This window comes from Numenius arquata, chromosome 12 (assembly GCF_964106895.1).
Source record: "Numenius arquata chromosome 12, bNumArq3.hap1.1, whole genome shotgun sequence".
Classification (NCBI taxonomy): Eukaryota; Metazoa; Chordata; class Aves; order Charadriiformes; family Scolopacidae; genus Numenius; species Numenius arquata.
Window position 1 is genome coordinate 31,022,220 of NC_133587.1, and position 15,998 is coordinate 31,038,217.

At 38.2% G+C, this 15,998-nt stretch overlaps 1 protein-coding gene across 5 annotated transcripts in view; it reads left to right on the forward strand.

The window, feature by feature from the left end:
- Nucleotides 1-15,498, forward strand: part of CCNY (cyclin Y) — a 127,616-nt gene extending 112,118 nt beyond the window's left edge. For all 5 annotated transcript variants that reach the window (XM_074157036.1, XM_074157034.1, XM_074157035.1 and 2 more), the window contains 3 exons: nt 2,082-2,248; nt 6,440-6,602; nt 12,500-15,498. In XM_074157036.1, the coding sequence (XP_074013137.1) occupies nt 2,082-2,248; nt 6,440-6,602; nt 12,500-12,616 (447 nt within the window). In that variant the 3' untranslated portion in view covers nt 12,617-15,498. The remainder of the gene's footprint in view (nt 1-2,081; nt 2,249-6,439; nt 6,603-12,499) is intronic.
- The last annotated feature ends 500 nt before the right edge of the window (nt 15,499-15,998 follow it).

The window sequence follows — 15,998 nt, forward strand, 5'->3', positions numbered from 1 at the left end:
TTATTTTGCCAAGCTGTAATTACTTGTACATATCATAATTGTGAAAATTAATGAACGAAACTATATGAAGGATTTAATTGGTGTTATTGTGGACTCATAAAAATACGTGAACTTCAAAATATATTAATCATTATTTTATTATTAAATTAATAATATTTTCTACTAATGCTAGACCTTTCAAGAAGCACAAATCGCTGAAGGAACTCTGTGTGCTTGTATGAGTGCAAAATGTTGTAGAAAATCACAAGTGAGCTGTTCTGGGTTTTAAAGATTCCCTCCTACACTCCCCCTTTCCTTTTCCCCTTCCCCTCAAATCCTTACCAACATGTATTCTACATTGAATTTATATATATATATATGTATGTATATTAGGGATCCTTTGGGTATTATTTGATTAGGTGTTAATAAGCATTAATTTAGTCAAACTGCAGATTTATTATGTGTCTTCTCAGCTGGTCTAGAAACTGTTGAAATGTTGTGGATTGCAGAAATATTCAATTTTGTTCACCTCACATGTAACTATTTGTAGCTGTAATTTCCCTTGCCCTGACAGGGGACAGAGCAGGGGGAGACACAGGTCACCCACAGCCAGTGTTTCTTAGAACACATTTTGTTTATCAGTCTGTTACTATTAATGTAATTGAGCTGCTGTTATCGATAGCAGGTAACTATTGACACAGCACGTTGACTTACTCTCTCCCGTGGATCCCTGACGTAATTCACCCTTCTTCCCTGTCTGGAGCATTGGTCGGGGGAGCCAGGCCAGCTCCGTGGTCAGAAGCAGAGGGTCATAGAATAATGGAATCATCTAGGTTGGAAGGGACTTTCAAGATCATCTAGTCCAACCATCAAGCTAACTTTGACAAAAAAAAACATCACTAAACCATGTCCCCCAGCACTATGTCAACCCGTCTTTTGAACACTTCCAGGCATGGTGCCTCAACCACTTCGCTGGGCAGTCCATTCCAATGCTTGATAACCCTTTCAGTGTGAAAATTCTTCCTAATATCCAACCTGAACCTCCCCTGGCGCAACTTGAGGCCGTTTTCCTCTAGTCCTGTTGCCTGTGCTTGGGAGAAGAGACCGACCCCCGCCTCCCTATAACCTCCTTTCAGGGAGTTGTAGAGAGCAATAAGGTCCTCCCTCAGCCTCCTTTTCTCTAGGCTGAACAACCCCAGTTCCCTCAGCCTCTCCTCATAAGACTTGTTCTCCAGACCCCTCACCAGCTTCGTTGCCGTTCTCTGGACCCGCTCCAGCACCCACCCCCAGCAGCTTTTTGCTGGGTGTCCAGAAAGTCCCTCCATGGTCTCTTGTTTGATCAGACGTGTGCATGTAATCCTGTAGGCTTTGTAAATAGTAGCCACCACCCTCTTGGATGAAGTTGTGGTCATATGAGCTCTCGTTGATGCTAGTGTGTGTTGGTGGCCTTGGTCAGATTGGGCCAGACTGCGGCGTCCTGAGTTTGTCAGTTCTTGTAGGTCCAGCAGGATTACTGTTACTCATCTCCAGAGTTTATCAGTCCAGAGGAAGTGATTACGTATTATCTTCTGAGCAGATACTTTTCCCCTGCTTAGCTTACTGTTTCTGTGGTGGCTGTTCCTCTGTCCATCCTATAGGTGCCTATAGGACCTCTTCACACAGGCCCACCGGAGGGGCCCAGCATGACATGAAGGTTGTTTATATGATAGCTAGTAATTGTTATTGGTAGCATACCCTTGCCTTCCTCACTAGTACTTAGCATTTTACTTATTTACATTATTATTTTAATAGTTATTTAAACTATCATTTGAATTCATTCCAACGTGTGAATATATTAGCAACAGTTACAGATAGAAAATAACAGTTTTGTTTCTGGTAATGTGAACAGAAGGCAAAGGCCAACTAAAATATCTATTTCTCACATCCAGTCTTGAGCTTGGCATAAATGTACGTGTTTAAACCTACAACTTTTATATAAGCATCGTCTTGAGAGCAGATTACTGTTTTAAAATTGCTGGGATGGGTTTATGAGAATAGTTTTCTTTTTCATTTCTACTTAATAGCAAAATAGATTAAGTCTTGATTTTAATGTGTTTCCACAGGTATATCTTGAAAGACTTTTAACTTATGCAGAGATAGATATTTGTCCAGCAAACTGGAAGCGAATTGTGCTGGGTGCAATTCTGCTGGCATCCAAAGTTTGGGATGACCAGGCAGTGTGGAACGTGGATTACTGCCAGATCCTGAAAGATATCACGGTCGAAGACATGTGAGTTCAGTATGTTTATCTTTGTCTATGAATGCCAAGATCTGTGTGTATGAGGGGGACGGGAAGTTCTCTCATAAATTATATAATTTGTATATCTGCATTGTATCTAAACATGGTGGATGCTGGTGGATGGCATGAGGTCTGCGTGACAGTTGCTTACACAGAAGACATGAATTATTTTTGTTTTCTGGTTGAAGTGTGTTTTACCGCTGGATGTTCATGCACGGTGATGAAAACAGACCTGCAGAATATTTAAATATATGCCTTAATAAAAAACCCCACATCAATGAGCCTGCATGTATTCGCTTCAGCAATACTTACTGTCATGCTACAGACAGTAGACCAACATGTAAGGCAGGAAAAAAAAATGTTGGGATCCTAATGACCCTTAGATGATCACCCACTTATTTATTGCCACTATTCAAAATTAGTGCTTTTGGGCTTGGGTTTTTCCCCCACCCTGTATCCTGCTAACTTCGTTTCTAAGATGTTAAAAATGTAGTATTTTAACCTGCAAAGAGAAATTTGCATTTTTCTATTTTTTTTTTTTTTTTAATCTGATGGTGTTCATAAGAAGCACATATTGTAACAGCATAGAGGGTTGTGGTGTCTGGCTGGATACTCTCGAGTCATATTAAGAGTATATTCCAACAGTAATAAAAAGAACTGTAATAAGAATAAACACACTTTAAGATCTTAGTGTTTACAAATACTAAAATGAATGCTCACTTCACTAAATAGTCTAGCGCTTTTTTTGGTTGGTTAGCAGGTATTACATATACTAGCTGAAGTGCCTGGGATTTGTATCCTCTGTATGTTCAGGGCAGTCACATCCCACGCACACTTTCTGAGGTGCCCTTACCTGGGCTGGTGCAGGTGCGAGAGCGGCGCTGGAAGGGCTGCACTTGGAATTGGTGCTGGGATGGTGCCGGGGGGGTGGGTGCCATGTGTATATACACACACCCCCCCAGTATACTGGTGTACCCCTTTTTTTATAAGAAGTAATAACAATAAAATGATAAAAAATATGTACAGTATCTGTGTTTTTCAGACCTCTTTTAAGCAGCGCTAAGTATCTGTAATGAGAAGTATAGAGACTTGTGTCTGCTTTAACTCAATTAAGTCAGAATCACAGCCACTGAAGAGAGTTTGTTGTGGATAAGTGCTCTGGGAGGAGGCAAGAGGGAAGGAGGGAGGGAGATGAGAAGAAATGTTTATACAGACAGAATGTTTATTGTATCTCAGTTTGCAATCTCAAAGGAGTGAAAGGCCAAGCGTTTTTGCTAAAGCAGCCCTAATTTAGGCTAATAGTTGGCTGTTTGTCAGATTTATAACTGGTCTAAAAAAGATCTGTAAGGGAAAGGTTGAATGTTAGGAGTCAGCTGATTACTGTAGATTAAGCATGTTCATACACTGCTTGATAAGACTTATAAATTGTGAGTAGCTGTCATTGCGCAAGCAATAGAAAAGTCATCTCTAAATCTCGTGTTAACAGGCAATTTGTAGTAAGGTGGCTTTTTTTCCCCAAGTCAAACTGAAAGACGCAAAGCTTTGTTGCTGTGGTATGGTGTAGGTACTTTCATTAGTTTTGGGGAAAACTCTCATTTCAAAATAGAGGTGGGAAATACCACATAATGCCATTTTGGTTTCTGTTTGAAAATATGTAAGCTACTTTAAGGATGGTAGATGATACTCCTTTTCCAACATAACCCAGACAGAATGGGATTTCCAAAATAAATGGTGGGATAGGGGGACAAGAAGCTAAAATCAGGCCCTTCACATTTCTGTGTGCAATATTATTCCATGCAGAACAATTTGATAGTGCTTCCTTGACTGTTGCGAGTGTTTCCTGAATGATTTTGCTAAGCTACTTCTCCCTTGATCCTTTTCTCATGCTTTTGGGTATTCAGTGGCAGTAAGGGCCTCTCTCCATTCACTCCTCCAAGGCAAATCTGGGAGCTTTTAAGGTGTTTCTGAAGCTGGGACGCGAGCTGCAGTAGAGCCCTGAGCAGCTCGAAGCAGACTGACAGGTTTGACTGTGCCATGTGACAGTATTAATCAGGAATGGTTATAAATATGAATTTTGAAATTGCTGATTCTCGGGGCTTTTTTTTGAAGGCAGGTGATGAGGCATACTGTGATGGTGTGAAAGGAAACAAAAAGAGGTTATTGTTTTTGACAAACACATGTGATGATGCTACTGTTAGAAGTTGCACTTGAGCTATATAACACCGTTACTCACGTGGCAGACCCGTGCTCCCGTGCTCGCATCAGCCCTCTTTAGGCACTGCACATTCCCTAAGCCAAACTGTGATGAGTCCTCAATCCATAAAGATTTTAGGGTTGTCAGAATCTGCAAAACCAGAAGCTTTTGGGGAGCCTGTGCTCTATGGTACTTGGTTTTTCTGGCTCAGGGGCTTCGTGTTTGGGGCTCCTTGTGAATCCTCCAGGAAAGACTTTGGTGCTTGTTGACCTGGTGTTTGTATTTTTGCTGCCAGTTTTTCCAGCTTTTTTTCCTCCTATCCCTAGTGTGGTGGATTGGATATTTTTTTTCTTTCTTATTTTTCAGGTAGATGGGACGGTACAATACTATGATTTTGAAGTGTCTAGCTCTATGCAAGACATGGGCTTTCATTGTTTATATCAATAAGGCAGAAAAACTCTAGGTCAAAATCTTTGACTGCTGTGAATCATTCGGCACAAGTGTACCTTGCAAAGCATCATGCAGACCTTTCAGTGTTTTGTAAGTCACCAGCAGTACACCGAACTGTGCCTAAAAGCTGCCAGAGGACTTGGGAGGACTGAGGTGCAGAATGTATCTGTAGGCATGGATGTAGCATTACCTTGAGTTCCTGTGTGAATTTGAGGAGTGGGCCACAGGAAAGCACATGCTAAAGCTGTCTAATGTAGATGTATGGGGAAAGAAGGGTGTGGTGGTAAATTAAATTACATTAGTTCAAATAAGAAATACCTGTATTTTTTTTGTTCTTTCTCAGCTGTAGTTAGTCTGCTGATCTAACCTTCAAATCTGGGAGCTAGGGGATGGTGAGAATCTGAGGCTATGTATTATTCTTAAAGATTTGGGAATGCTTTTCAAAAGAGGTGCAGCCAATGTCTTTCTCCATTAAAATAGGGTTTATATTATCCATTAACATAGATCTTTAGACTTAGCTTGCAGAAAGTAAAAACTTGACAATATGAAAAGACACTTAAAGATAATCCTCTGTATTTATCGGTAGACGTCTTAAAATGTAATTTTTTTAATTTGGATTTTTTAAAAGCTAGAATGGGTTTTTACCACCCATTTATTTTTTTATTTCTCATATCTTGAAATTGCTCTTCTGAAATATATCATATGTCACTATATAAGTATTATTTAGGATGTCTGGTTACCATGCAATTCATGAAAGTTTCCAGGCCTTAATTTTGTTGATTTGCTTCTTCTTTAACATACTTTTTAATGTACTGGTGTAGATAATAATGTATTGCTATGCCAAAGTTTTCATGGGGTGGGAGCTCAAATAGGACCTCTGTTTCTATTAGGTATTTTGACAAACACATTTGGTTTAGGTATTGAAAAACAAATGATCACTGCTGTGAATTTTGACTGCACGTCCTAGGGAAAAATTGCTTCATTGTGTTGATAATGAAAGATAAGACAGTATGCTGAAAAATTCAGATTTTCCGTGACTAGTTTTAAATGATTGATTATGAAAGGCTGAAGAGAGTAAATAAGTTCTCCAGTAATTTAGGTCTTAGAGTAATCTGCAGCATTTATGAGAGATGTCTGACAAATTTAGGGCATATCTGCATTTTGTGTTTGCATAGCTGTGTGTGCAGATCCACCTAGTGGAGGTACAGCAGAAACTACAGGAACATGTTTTTCCTGCTTGCTTTTCTTTCCCAGATTGTGTTAGCTGAACTGATCAAGGTGCCCTTCCACTAGCAGAAGTTTGTGTCTGGGTTTGATTGGCATCGCAGTAGCAGCTGCAAGGTGCGGCATCTTTCATATTCCTCGTTGGCATACACATGCCAACAGAACTTGGTAGACTAGGTCAAACCTTAGGCTAGGATAATTGCATCTGGCAAGAATAAGAAATGACCTTGCTATATGCCCTTTGCAATTTAAAGTAAATTACATTCAGAATGCACAGTCTGAAATATGTTTTCACATTTATCTTCTTTCTGCAGGAATGAGCTGGAACGCCAGTTTCTTGAGCTGTTGCAGTTCAATATTAATGTTCCCTCCAGTGTTTATGCCAAGTATTATTTTGATTTGCGTTCCCTGGCAGAAGCGAATAACCTGAGTTTTCCTTTGGAGCCCCTCAGCAGGGACAGGGCATATAAACTTGAGGTAAGACACTTTCTTTTTAGATTGCTTAGAGTTGAATATATAGCGGGGGTTGGAATTTTTGCATTGTTTCTCCCTTCTCCCATCTCTTCCCAAATATTCGCATCAGATGTTAGAATATCATGTGCTCCAATTTCTATAACTGTTTTGTTTGTGCTTTGGGAATTCATGGATGTGGGGACAGCTTTTTGGCCCAGTTTGCATCATACTTTGTCTTGCTTTCCATTTCTTTTTCAGTTCCAGTTGTCTAAAATTGGCCCTGTGAAAGTCTTATAATGACTGTGTTCACAGTCTGGTTTTGAGTGTTCGTTTGGTTTCTTAAAACTGATTATCCACCTAAAGGACAGAATATTAACAAGTATTGCTGAAAATAACTATTCCATGTGCTTGTTAACTGCTACTGCTCCACTTCACATGGATCCAAGTCTGTTATCTCCTGTGGTATTTTTCTCAGTAATGGGAAAAGAGAAATGAGCACATCTTTAGTGAATAAATCATGAAATGCTTATGAGACCTGAATATACCATGTGCGGAAGGCACCACGTTGAATGGTCTGGACCTGCAAAATGCAGGGCACGATGAATTCCCACAGACACAGGAGGGATTTAAAATCATCTGCAAATCATGGGCAATTTGCAAAACTGGAATCTTTTTTACCTGAGCTTTCTGATACGAATTTTTTCAAATAAGGGCATTATTGCCTGAGTGTGTACACATTTTGTTACTAATTTTGAAATCTGTCATTAGATGCAAACTGCTTTTAACACTGCACGTCTGCAATTATATAACAGCTCTGCACTGGAGGTTGTTTGCCTGTGGGTTAGGGTGAGCTTTGCATGTTCTGAAACTCCTAGTGCTCTTGTAAAACAGGCAGGCGGTACTATACATGTTTTTTGGGGGGGAAATGGTGCGTGGGAAGGTTAATTGACTTGTTTGTGACTGTAATGGGAACAGAAGGTGGTGGAGAAAGAACCAAAGCATATTTCACTAAAGTTGTATTTCTCGTTCTTTCTGAATTTCACAGATAGCTCCAATAAGAATGTAACTTAATTCTGTGTATGGAGTGTGATGTAAATTTGCATCAAATTTTGTTTCTATTGAAGAGAATTTTAAAAAATGAAAATTCATTGGGATTGTAATCTCAGATGAAAAGAGGTAGTTTACTAAGCTATTAGATGGTGGGACTTGATAAAAAGTGCCATTACATATATTAAAATTGAGTAAATTGCTTTTTGAAGAGAATTTATTACGCAGTGTTTCCCAACACTTTTGGTCTATGTTGCACATATTACACTATATAACAGTGGATTATGAAAGAAGGTAACAACAGTAGCTCCTAAAACCTTAGAAGAAAAGAAAATAGGAAATGGCTGTAAATTCCCAGAAGATACTGATAGTTCTTCTGTACCAACTAAAGAGAATGCATATTTTAAAAGAAATAATGGAATATTTTTTAAAATAAATCCATATTATTAAAAATTCTCCCATGTTGGGGATGCTTTGTGCTGCTAGCAGAAGTTAGCTGTAAGCCTGCTAGCCAAAGAGGATGTCTTCAGGGAAGAGGATGAGTATCTGCTGGGAAACCAACTTGATCTACCAGCTTCTTGCCCCTGTTCTGTGGCCAGAAGGAAGGGAACGTGATGGGAACTGCCTTGTTCCCTGGCAATACTCAGTTGTCATTAGCGTGCCCTTGAAACTAGTTGACAGCATAAATTACAGCCTGGTTCCTTGAGCACAGTTAAGCATTTACCTTGCCAAAAGTTATCAAAATGCATTTGCAGCACTTTTCTAGGTCTCTTGTGCTGTTCAGCCCAGAGTTCTCTGTTTCTAAAACAGTTGCCTGGATCGTCAGGTGGAGTAGATGTAGCACCACACAGGCTGTGATATTTTTGATACTGAGAGGAAAGCTGCAGTCTGTGATGTAAGACAACAGACTCATAGTGAATGTGCGTATGCAGTGGAAGGATTTGCCTTGTCTGGTAAACTGAAAGGACCTTGCTCAGTCCTAAGATTTAAAACAACTTATTTACTGACGTTTGAGGTCACGAAAGGTCTTGCATTGAGAAATAGTTATGACACGTGTTTACTACTTTTGCATTTTCAAGGTATTCTATGTATCTAAAGCAGGAGTATTAGATCTGGTATGGCAGAATCTGCATTGATGTTTCTGCAAATATCATGAGGTTGAGGTACCTAAGATGGAAAAAAAACAAACCCACACAACCCAAGATGAACAAGGACAAAGCTGATAAATACCGTTCTTCATCAAATGGAAATGCTGGACAAGATCCATCAGTTTAGAGGCGTTATAAGGTGTTAACGTACTTGTTAAAAATGACATTGCTTTCTGGAGCATCTGCAGTGGGTGTTTTCTCTTATTTAATATTCCCACAATAGACACTTCAGAAGCAGCTTTGTCTTTTAAATGACTAAATGAAAGTAATTTTTTTATTCTTACTTCTCATCATCCTGTGGCCTGTAAGTGTACTGAATCTGTTATACCAGTCCACCTAGTAGCCAGAAACCATTTTCATGACCCCTCCATTTCGTTTTTTTCCCCCATTGTATGGAATCATGCAAGTTAAAAACGGCAAATAACCTTTCATTAGATCATCCAGTCTGTCCACCTGCCAATGCTGTTTGTTCCAACCAGCATATGTTGTAGTGTGTTTTCTCCTTCCTTTTAATTATGTCAAATGTCAAGGCTTCCTTTGCTTCTCCTGAGATCTATTTTCTAATACGGGAGATTTTTCTGCCAGGAGGGTTGTTAGATATCCAACCTTAATCCAGTATTTTGTAATTTCCTACTCTTGCACCTGGTTATTCTCCCGTGTACTGAGCTAAATATGAGTCAGACTGTGCTCTTTGGGGTGAGTCCACAAAACGTGCCTACTCTATTTCTGCTTGTGATCTTAGCACTCTGCTCGTTTCAAGGCTAGATTTTGTAAGAGCATTTGTTAGCACACTCCCAATTTAACCGACTGTATGTTGTCTGAGCTTCTTATTCTTAGGGTAGTGCTTCAGCACATAGTTCAAACCCTTTGAACAAAGTGCTGTATTTTTTTGACCCTAAAGAGGTACAGTCCCATAGACCAAACACATAAAAAAGAGGAGGAAAATAATGTAAGTTGCTAGTAGAGAAGTGTTATTATATCCCTCCAGCTTCCCACTGTTGCAGTGATTGATTGCAATCCTGCGTGTTTTATATGTTCAGAACCCTCTTAGCCAAGAAGCAAAGGGAGAGCATAACTCCCCTGCTCTTTTGTCAGGGGTAGCCCAATTCCTACTCTTTCTTTTCATTCTCCATAAAATAAGTAGAACCCCCATGAACACAACTTTTAGTTGTTCTAGTGATTTTTTATTATGTATTTTTTAACATTTTCCTTATGTATAACCCTTCCTGACTTAGTGCTATTTGTCCCTGCTAAGTTTCTCTAGTTTGTCCCTTTCTTTGTGTGCCTTTGTGCATTCCCAGCAGAAGCCATAGCCAGCCCTCTTGCTTTCCTGCTCTGCACAGACGTGCATCCAGCCAACGTTTATACTGTGGCTACTGCCTTTCTGCCCCCTCCTTTCTCCTTACCTACCCGCTTCACCAGGGACACAGTCTCATCTAGAGTCATATAACTCAGCAGAGGAACCGACTTCCAGTTCTGTATGTGTATCATGGAATGTTGGAGTTGGAAGGGACCTTCTGTATATATATTTATAATGGAAGAATATATATGTATGCATTTTTCTAGCTGGTTACAGATGTTACAATGAAGTCCAGCAAAATTTCACGATTGAATAGTGTTGCTGGTTTTGATTTCATATGCAGCTGTCAAAAATTGGTTTCTTTTCCTAGCAATAAAAGCAACAGAAATATCAGATGACAGAAAGGTGTTTACAAGCTATTTGGGTTTATTTTAACTGAAGGACAATAATATTTACGATATTCTGCTTTTGTCTTGCTTTCCCATATGTTACGCTAAAGTTGACTAACTTGCCAAATAGGCTTCAAATACGAATTTTGTGAATTATTTGCAAATGAAGAGGCATCTTTAAATACAGGATTGCTTTAAACAGCAATGTATTTCCTATCCATATGATTAATCACCAGAGATTAGAGATGCCAAATAGTAAAAGTGCCACTTCTAAGCAAAATTTCATTTTGTCTGACCAAGTGCCAGAACAGAAATTTTCCTGTGAAACAGGCAATTTTTAAGTGATTACCTTCTCTGGCTGTTTGATGCCTAAGTTAATAGCCTGATCTGGCAGCTGAGAAAAGGCGAGCTCCGCCTCAGTACACCTGTTTGCCAAGCCATGCCTTGGCACATTATTTCATGATTAAACGTTTTTCATCTATTGGATTTTAAATCTGATTGAATTGCATAAACTTCCTTAGTCCATTGAGTTCCTGGTTAAATTAAATAAAATTTTATTAAGCGGATTTAAGTAAGTTAGTCTGCAAAGCAACAGGAATATTTGCATTGTTTTATTCCATTGTTCTCTTCATGTTCACCGAGAAAGAAAACTGTGTTCAGGAATGGTCTTAACAAAAGGAAATTCAGTTTCCAACTAAAAAGTAGCAACTGGTTTCTTGTTCGTGGAGGTGGCGTTTGTGTTGTTTTGGTTTTGATTTTTTTTTCAGTTTAACCATGTTTTGTGGCTGGTTTGACCAACGCCTTAGGGGAATTTGCTCTCAGACGCATGAGTTGTGTGCTTCTGTCAAACCTGCCTCTGGTCTTTGCAGGACAATTAAAATTAAAGGGCTTTCCACTGCTGCAACTTGCTGTGCTATAGAAGTACAGATCAAGAGAGAAAATGATGATCAGTGGTGTCAGACTGTTTATTTGTATTGCCTTGTTTTATAATCAAAGACTTGTAGTGGGTTTGTTTGTACAATACTTTTTATTAAACTTCCTATCTTAAGACACCACTTAAAAGCATTCCTGGGTAAATAAAAATACTGGTTCAGTTCATGTTATTTTTTAATTTGACCTTGAGTACTCCTTGCAGTGAGCTTTCTCTGCAGTTCTGGTGTCTGATTGCCAGAGTTAACATCCCTACTGATGCCAGCCAGAGCCTGTCCCACCCATATGGACTCTAAGAGACATGCTATTTTAGGGCACAGTGTATTTGTGCATATGAGGTCCATAATAAATATTTGTTTTAAACTTGACTAAAAACAGTAGAAGAAACATAAAACGTTAACTGCAGTGCAGTATAATAGCAGTCAACATTTGAATAATGTTTGTATCTTCAAAAGGTTTTTAACATTTCTATGTATTTTTAATGCAAAGCAAATTATTTTGAATATGAGTTACGTTTCCCACTGGCACCGTATAAGATAGCCTGATCACCCAGAAATCAGTCTCCTTCCGAAAGGCAAGTAAACATCAGCTCTGTAAGCAAAGCAGGGCGAGTAATCTGCCAGACCATTTATCGGTGGAGAAAAATATAGTTACTACAAGACTTTTTAGGAAGTAAAAAAACTAAGAGCCATCCTCTGTAAATTCTACAAACATACTTACAATTTCTCTAATTCTTTTAAGTTTTTCACAGTTTTTCACCAATGAAATGCTATATATGAGTTTATATATGAGTTACCGTATAGTAGTGGGTAAGCGTTGTGAGCTACCTCGATGAGATTTATAGTGGTTAACCTGTAAAGAAAAGGCTTGGAATAAGCTCACTGAGTCCTTCAAAAGCAGCTGTGGTGGGCAATGCAATGGCGGTTTGTGTTTCTTTCTTTTAAAATTAATGAGTAAGAGGATTTGGGGAGAAGCTCTTCACGTGTTTTGCTTAATGAAGTGACTTTTTGTAATTCTACCTATATGTAGAAATCTGCATTTAGTTTTATTTTACCTGTACAGCTGGGGTCAATGCAATTAATTTTTTTTCATTCTTTTGTCTTGCAGGCCATTTCCCGCTTGTGTGAAGATAAGTATAAGGACTTCAGGAAAGCTGCAAAGAAACGGTCAGTCAGTGCTGACAATCTGACTGTGGTTAGATGGTCCCCTGCTATTATCTCCTAACAGAGGAGACTGGAATATTCCTACGGACGTACTGTTTCATCCATCCATATTTTTCGGGGTGGGCTGGGGCGGGGGGATAAAGAAAAAAGACTTTTGATTTTTTTATTTTTAAATCGGTCAAGCTGCCTTTACAGTGCCTCCCCATTGTGTAGCACACAAGTAAAATACCTAATGGAAGGAGAAATGGAGAAATCGAAGCTTGGGAGAGAACATGGGCAACAGTTTTTTTCTCCCTTTCGCTAACAGCTTTACCCTTTTTGTGAGAAAACAGCAGATCAGGTGCTTGGAAGAAGAAACAAAAAAAATGAAGTAGAGGCAGAAAAATATTTAAGAACTGTGCCATTTTCCAACATGCTGTACTCATGAAGAGAAATGGCAGCATGAAAACAAACCGTGTAGTCAGATGACTGTGCACTGGAGGAATGAATTTGGGAGAGTTCCATCCTAAAGGTTTCTCTTAATATCTTTTTTATTTTTTGTTGGGTTTTGCGTTCCTTATTGCTGCTTCCCAGGATAAATTCTTCCCCTTGCACAGCAGCAAATGCGAAGTCTGTATTTACAGTAGCACAAGCCCCTGAATAAATAGCATTGGATTTTTTCACTGCACTTTTCTCTGTAAGCTGTCTTATTAGCATTATTCTTCATAATTATTATGCATATGTTATATTTCTTGTATGCCTTTTATTGTATTTCAAAAGAGAGAACTTGACCATAGTGCTGAACCAAAAGTGTGTACAGGGATCAGAAGATCTTCGTAATTTCATGATGTGTTTTATTTATAGTATACTTGGGTGCGTGTGCCTTCCTGAGTTCTTGGAATCATTTATTTTTCCTTAATATAAAGATACGGTTACTAAAGTATTCAGATGATGATAAGATTTGGGCCAAATCTCTGAAATTTGCAACAGATCTTGTGATCCTTTTTGCAGATTTTCATAGCATTAGGAAGTTGAGTTGAATTCATTTTGAGGGAGATTTTTTTTTTTTTAGTATGGCCTGACTAGTTCATTCCTTCACCTCCAGGTCCATTGTTGCAAGCAATATTCTCAATTTTTATATGTTTACTTTAAATCAAAGTGAGTCTGTTTGTATAAAATAAAAAATAATAAAAAAAAAATGTTCCTGTGAGAAGGCCTGTAGAAGAGTAGAATGGAAATCTTAACAAGGCATTTGTCACAAGTAGATTAAATTTTGAAGCTAAAATACAAACCCTCATGTTTCTCAGCATAGGTGCTTATAGAAATTAAAAGTAACCAAACTGTGAACATAATTTTGAACTCCAGTTATTAAGCTCTTCTGTTGCTGTTACTAGTTCCCTCTTACTACAGCTGTTGGCCCCTTGGAACTGTAAGAACCTTTTATAGAAAATAACTTGTCAGTATAAACATATTTGCTTTATAACATCCCAGGGTGATTTTTTTCCCCATTTTTTTTTTTTTTGCACGCTTTAGAAAGATATAGCTGAAAACTCTCAGTTCCCTGAAATCCTTTCTTTGCGACTATCACTGAAATGAATGGCAACAGACGTCCCCGATTTATGCACTACTGTGGTAAACCATAAAGATTCCGCATTTGTTTTATTAAGCCCTATGGGCTTGTAGCGAACCGAGGGGCCCAGAGATGCACACTCGACTTCCAGTGCGATGCTAATCGGATGCCTCGGGGCGGAGAGGCGCTGACAGGATTGAAGTAGTAATACCAACCCGGTTTCTGTTAACTTTCTCGTGTGATTGGTGTAGTTTGAGACACGAAGGTTTTGTCCATAAATTCCCCTGATCTCCTTTGGGCCTTTAAAATGATCATCACTTCTTGTTGTGCCAATGCATCGGAACTGTGAGTATCCAAGTCCATTTTCCCTTGAACATGGAATGTAAGGAAAGTGTTTATAACAATACAAATGCAAATTACAGCATTTGAAACCTCTTTACAGATAGTATCAAAAGGAACATTTTCAGACCATTTTAAATTCATCCTTTATAAGCATAAAGTTAGGCTTTAAAATATGTAAAATATTTTGATTTATCAACACTTTGCTAAACTATTTTCCATTTAACTTGATATCAGGAATATTGGGTTTATCCATTTCTGCGTGATAGAGATACGAACTTTGGATTATGTAAAGATCTCAATGCATCTACTATAATTTTTGTGAAGTTTATTAAACTACTTTAAAGATTGTATAGTCTATTTATTGTATGTATGTACATACAGTCTGATACTTTAAAAAGTGGATTCCGTAAAACCTGGCTCAGTCTTGTTTAGACTATTGAATATCGTTTTAGCCTTGTGCACTGGACTCTACCTCTGTATAGGAGAATTTTCCATATTCTTAATTAGTACTGATTCTGTGATTAACTTGGTTATGTTTCTTGCACTAAGAATTAAAAAAAAAAAAAATCTGCTGTAAGTGTGGATTTTTTCTTTGGTTTAAATTTTGCCATATGAATCCTCTACATTTAAATGGATGTTTCTTTCCCTCTAAGTTACAGAATAATTCTTTGCTTTTTCTTCTGGTTTGTTCCAGGGTTGCCAAAAAATACAGTACCTGTCAGTACATCTTAATGAGTGTCTTTTGTTTGCAAGGTATTCTATATCATGTAATTAAAAATGAAATATTATTTAGGAATATGTTGTGTTTAGTGTAGTTTTTTAAACATTACTGTATGGAAAATGCCATTGCAAGGTTAGAGAATCACCCAGGGTTGTGAGAAGGGAGGAGAACCAAATAGTGTTTTAATTAACAGCACAAATATATTGTGTTTTTCATTTCAGAACCTGAAACTAAATTTGCTGTAAATGTTTTCTGGATTAAGGTTTTCATTATTGCTTTGGTCACCAGCTCAGAAACAAAAAGGTGTAGGAGATGTAATAAACCTGTCCCTTCAAGCATCATTGTCTTAATGAAGTTATTTTTATTTGTTGAGCCAGTGAGCCATTCGTTTGGTCATTTATGCTTTGGTAATTGGATAAATATTTGAAAAAGGCGTCTTCTAAGGATATTTATTCATGCATCCCTCTGCAGCCCAGAGATGTTTCCCTAATTCCTCTTTCCATCTGCAGGCTTATTTATATTTCTTTTTTTGTTTATATTTATTTTTTTGTCAGTGGTGTATATCATTCTGACAGACGCTGTTCTTTGGGACTGAGAACACTGGAGTCACGTGATGAAGTGCAAAAAGAAGAAAAAAGTCCAATCACCTTTTCCACCTTCCTCAGACCCTATCAGTCTTTCAAATGGTACATGTTTTCTATTGCTAAAAACATACAAAATCCTGTCCCATAGCAGGGTAATGGTATTCTTTTTAATAATTGTATTTTTTATTTATCTTTACTTATATCTTGGTTTTTTTTTTTCTTGGTTTTTTTTTTTTTTGTGAGAGAG